The sequence below is a fragment of the Staurois parvus genome, unplaced genomic scaffold (assembly GCF_062004578.1).
Source record: "Staurois parvus isolate SC_StPar_1 unplaced genomic scaffold, SC_StPar_1.0 ptg000873l, whole genome shotgun sequence".
NCBI classification, from domain to species: domain Eukaryota; kingdom Metazoa; phylum Chordata; class Amphibia; order Anura; family Ranidae; genus Staurois; species Staurois parvus.
In genome coordinates, this window is record NW_028318669.1 from 151,252 (window position 1) to 155,551 (window position 4,300).

The 4,300-nt window shown below is 49.2% G+C and overlaps 1 protein-coding gene across 1 annotated transcript; it reads right to left on the reverse strand.

Moving 5' to 3' along the window:
* Positions 1-234: 234 nt before the first annotated feature.
* Positions 235-2,244, reverse strand: LOC149443184 (E3 ubiquitin-protein ligase TRIM11-like). The gene has a single exon (XM_089655794.1). The coding sequence runs from the start codon at positions 2,242-2,244 to the stop codon at positions 367-369; it is 1,878 nt and encodes a 625-aa protein (XP_089511920.1). The 3' UTR covers positions 235-366.
* Positions 2,245-4,300: the final 2,056 nt, after the last annotated feature.

The window sequence follows — 4,300 nt, forward strand, 5'->3', positions numbered from 1 at the left end:
AACAGTCATTTTTCAAATGTCAAAAATAACTCCTTTTTAACAACAAAAAATAACTGTCATTTTTTAACTGACCTAAATTAACTGTCGTTTTTTAACTGTCAAAAATAACTGTCATTTTTAAATTGTCAATAAAACCATAATTTTTCAATTGCCATTTTTTGCCACTGTCAAAAAACCTGTAATTTTTCAACTTAATAAAAATAACTGTCATTTTGAAACTTCAAATAAACCCCTCATTTTTTAATTGTCATTTTATTGCCACTGTCAAAAATAAGTGTGACAAGCATGCATCCAGTGAAGGCGGAACACTCGGACCTCCTGCATGCTTGTTCCTGGTCAGTGACACACTAGGGAGTGAAGTGAGGTTTAGGATGAAGATGACGGCCCCGGAACCTGCAGCTTTCTCCACAAATCACTCCTGTTTCCTGCCCTTCCTCCTATTGGCTGAGTATTGCACCAATCACCAATCACATCACCCCCTTGTGATGTCTCTGGGCGGATCTCCCACTTCTGGCTCCTCCCACATATCTTTATACATCCTCTCCCTACCCATACCCCGACATGGAGGGGCTGAGTGAAGGTGGTGGTGAAGGTGTGGAGGTGTCGGATCGGGTAACACAGATCATAGAAAGAGATCCGCCCGGCCTCATAATCCAGATCTATCCTGACTCTGGTACTGGAGACACCGCCGGGGAATGGGGTCTCATTACTGTCATATATCACTGAGTACTGATTACCCCCCAACCACCTCTCCAACCCCCCCCTTCTCTCCAACACCCAGGACTTCTTATTATTTCCAATCACTGACTGACCTCCTCTCCTGTCTATATTGGGGTAACACATCCCGACTCTCCAGTACTCTGCCCCCCCGACATCCACGTCCCAGTAATGTCTCCCGGAGGAGAAGCTCTGACGGCTCATCACCTGAGGATACTGGAACCTCTCTGGTGTTTCTGGCCGATTCTGATGTGATGACCTGGATGCAGTTTTCCCGTCATCTGATATATGTAGAACATTACAAGCTGTCCTCACATCCAGTAATATGTCTGTAACCCCCGACACCCCCCATGTTTGCTGTACAGCCCCCATATTTGGTCCTCCAGTGGTGGAGGGTTTGAGGCGTTTCCTGGATGGTGGACCATTGATGGGACCTTTGCCCTTTGTAGTAGAATGTGGAGAGACATGTGTGCCTGTACATTTCTGTACATTGACCCCAGACATGATATCAGATAAACCCGTGTGTAATGTGTGTGAGATCCCCCCCACATCCCCATCCCCTCCATCATGGAGGAGGTTCTCATGTCTCTCTCTGTCCTCATCATCTCCATCCTCAGTATCACACAAGTCACCTGTGTCTGATTCCTGTAGGACAGTCAGTGGATCCGTCATGTTACACAGCTCCTCAATGTCCCTCATCTTCCTGGACAGCTCCTCCTTCTTTATTTCCAGATCCCGAATATAATCCAACATGGGACGGGAGACCTGCTCTGCCCACCCGGAGATGTCCCTCAGGACTCTCTTCTCCAGGTCTTCCAGACATCTCCTGAGGTCTCTGAACAAGGCAGTGACTCTCTTGGTTTCATCATCTGCTTTTCCTTGTACTTTCCTCCTGCGTTCCTGCAGACTCTGGACTCTTTTCTCCATCTCCTCTCTCTCTGTCATCAGTTTCTGCAGAACATTCCTCAGTTTCTTCTTCTTCCTCTCAGAGGCCTCCTCCAGAGTCTCCACCTGGTGTCCCCGATGTCCTCCGGCCAAACTGCAGGACACACAGATACAGGTGGAGTCCTCGGTGCAGTAATACTCCAGGATCTTCTTATGGATGGAGCATTTCCTGTCCTTCAGGGAAGTGGTGGGGTCACATAGGACGTGTTCTGGTGACTTGCTGTGGACTCTCAGGTGGTTGTCACACAGAGAAGCTTCACACAGCAGACAGGATTTCACAGCCGGTACAGGAGTGTGAATACAGTGAGTACAGAAGACCCCGGACTCCTCCTGCTCTGGATGGGTAGACTGGAAGTTCTCCACTATGTTACGTAGTGTTGTGTTCCTCCTCAGTGCAGAACGTTCCTGGAACTCTTCTCTGCATTCAGGACAGGAATAACCTCCAGTCCCCTCCTGTGTATCCAACACACGGCCAATACAGTCCCGGCAGAAGTTGTGTCCACATCTCAGGGTTACAGGATCTGTATAAATGTTCAGACAGACGGAACATTCCAGCTCCTTCCTCAGATCAGCAGACGCCATCGGTGAGAGCAGAAGACAGAATGACGGGGAAAGTCTCTGACACTCCGTATCCAATGTGACCCGTTCTGTACCCTCCTACACGGGGCGAGGTGTACATTCCTACACAGGGAGAGGCTGGGACTGAGACACGTAGCTAGAAGAATTCTTCTACAGAAGGACACAGACGTGTAATAAGTAGTGACGGGTCCAACACCCCCCTGTTCGGTTCGCGGTCCAACATATCAACTTGATGAAAGTTCAACCGCAAACTTCGAACTCAATGCAAGTCTATGGGACTGGAACTTGTAAATGGAAAAGTGTCCATTCTGAAGGCTTTTATGCCAGTTATTGGCCCCAGAAGTGGTATGGGGACTCGGGGATGGCCCTGAGGGACAGGAATCATAAAAAAAGAAAAATGTAATTATCATTCCTGGGGGGTCCCCATAAACTCCCTGCAAAGTTGCAATCTGTACAATGTATAGGACCTGCTGCAGCACGACTGACATTTATATTTTTTAAAAAAAGCTGTGTGGGGTCCCCCTAATCCATAACAGACCCTTTAGGTCTGTTGGGAAGGTTAGGGGGGACCCCACAGTGACTTTTTTTTAAAAAGTGCGTGGGGTTCCCCCTAAAAGCCAAACCAGGCCCTTTAGACATGATAGGCCTTCTAAGGAGAACCCCACCCTCCAAAAAATAGATGGAAAAAGTGTGGGGTCCCCCCTAACTTCCTACCAGACCCTTGATCCAAGCACAGGCCTAAAAGGCCTGAAAGGGGGGATGAAAAAGTGGCCCTCCCCTCCCTGGGCCTTACCAGGCCACATGCCCTCAGCATGGAGACAAGGGCCTCTTCCCCAAAACCCTGGTTGTGGGGGTCTGCGGGCAGGGGGCTCATTAGTATCAAGGTACTCATTCAAATAAGGGGGCACCCTGATGCTGCCCCCCTTGTGAATGAGTAAGGGGTACAAAATAAATAAAATTGGTCCTTGGGTGTTGGTGGTGCCTGAACACTGTAACCCCTCACACTTACACTTGCTGGGCGCAGGCAGGGGCCCCGCAGTTAAAAATTGGTAACAATTACAGAAAAATGGTAAACAAACATTGAAATGACATGCACCTGTGAAACGGGGGCCGAAAAATTGGGCCTTGAGTGTTGGTGGGGCCCTAAACCAAACAAATAGTTGGAAGCGACCATAATCAGGACTGAGGAATAGGATAGGCAGCATAGGCAGTCTTCAAGGGATCCCAGATCCCTAACAAATGGAATCCGTTACATCAGCATCAGGGTCAAGATAGTTGCTGTTGATCCAGGATTGATTCATGTTGATAAATGTCAGCTGGTCAGCGGAGTCTGTGGACAGACGCGCTTTTTTATCCGTCACAGAACCTCCAGCAGCACTGAATGTCCGTTCGGAAAGCACGCTGGGTGCAGGACAGGTCAGTAGCTGGATGGCATATTGAGCAAGTTCTGGCCAGTGATCCATCCTCAAGACCCAGTAACCCAGTGGATGTTCAGTTGGAAAGGTCTCCAAGTCTGCTCTTGCCCCTAGATCATCCTGCACCATATGATGCAGACCCTGCCGATGGGTGCTTAAAGCTAACAGTCCTGGGCACTGAGGACTAAAGAACTGTTTGAAGGCATTGGTCAGCCGGCCACCTTCTCCACCGCTCTTCCTTTGACAGAACGAAGCCTCAGAAAAACATTGTCCAGGAAGTGGTGACCTCCCATTGTCTGGAAAGGTGCTACACAAATGTTTTTTCATGGCGTCCTCAAGATGTTTCATCCTCTGCTCCCTCTGTGAAGACTGGAGGAGCTCTGCAACTTCACCCTTGTAACGTGGATCAAGAGGGGTTGACAACCAGTATTGATCCCTCTCCTTGATACCACAAATCCTCGGGCCCTTACACAGGCTTTGCAGAGTCAGTGAGCCCATGGGACATGTGGATGGGTGGAACATGTGGATGGGTGGGACATGTGGATGGGTGGGACATGTGGACGGGTGGGACATGTGGACGGGTGGGACCTGTGGATGGGTGGGACCTGTGGATGGGTGGGACATGTGGATGGGTGGGACATGTG

Bases quoted from the DNA above. Each gene is read 5' to 3' on its own strand.
- LOC149443184 (XM_089655794.1), bottom strand. From the start codon at position 2,244: ATGGCGTCTGCTGATCTGAGGAAGGAGCTGGAATGTTCCGTCTGTCTG.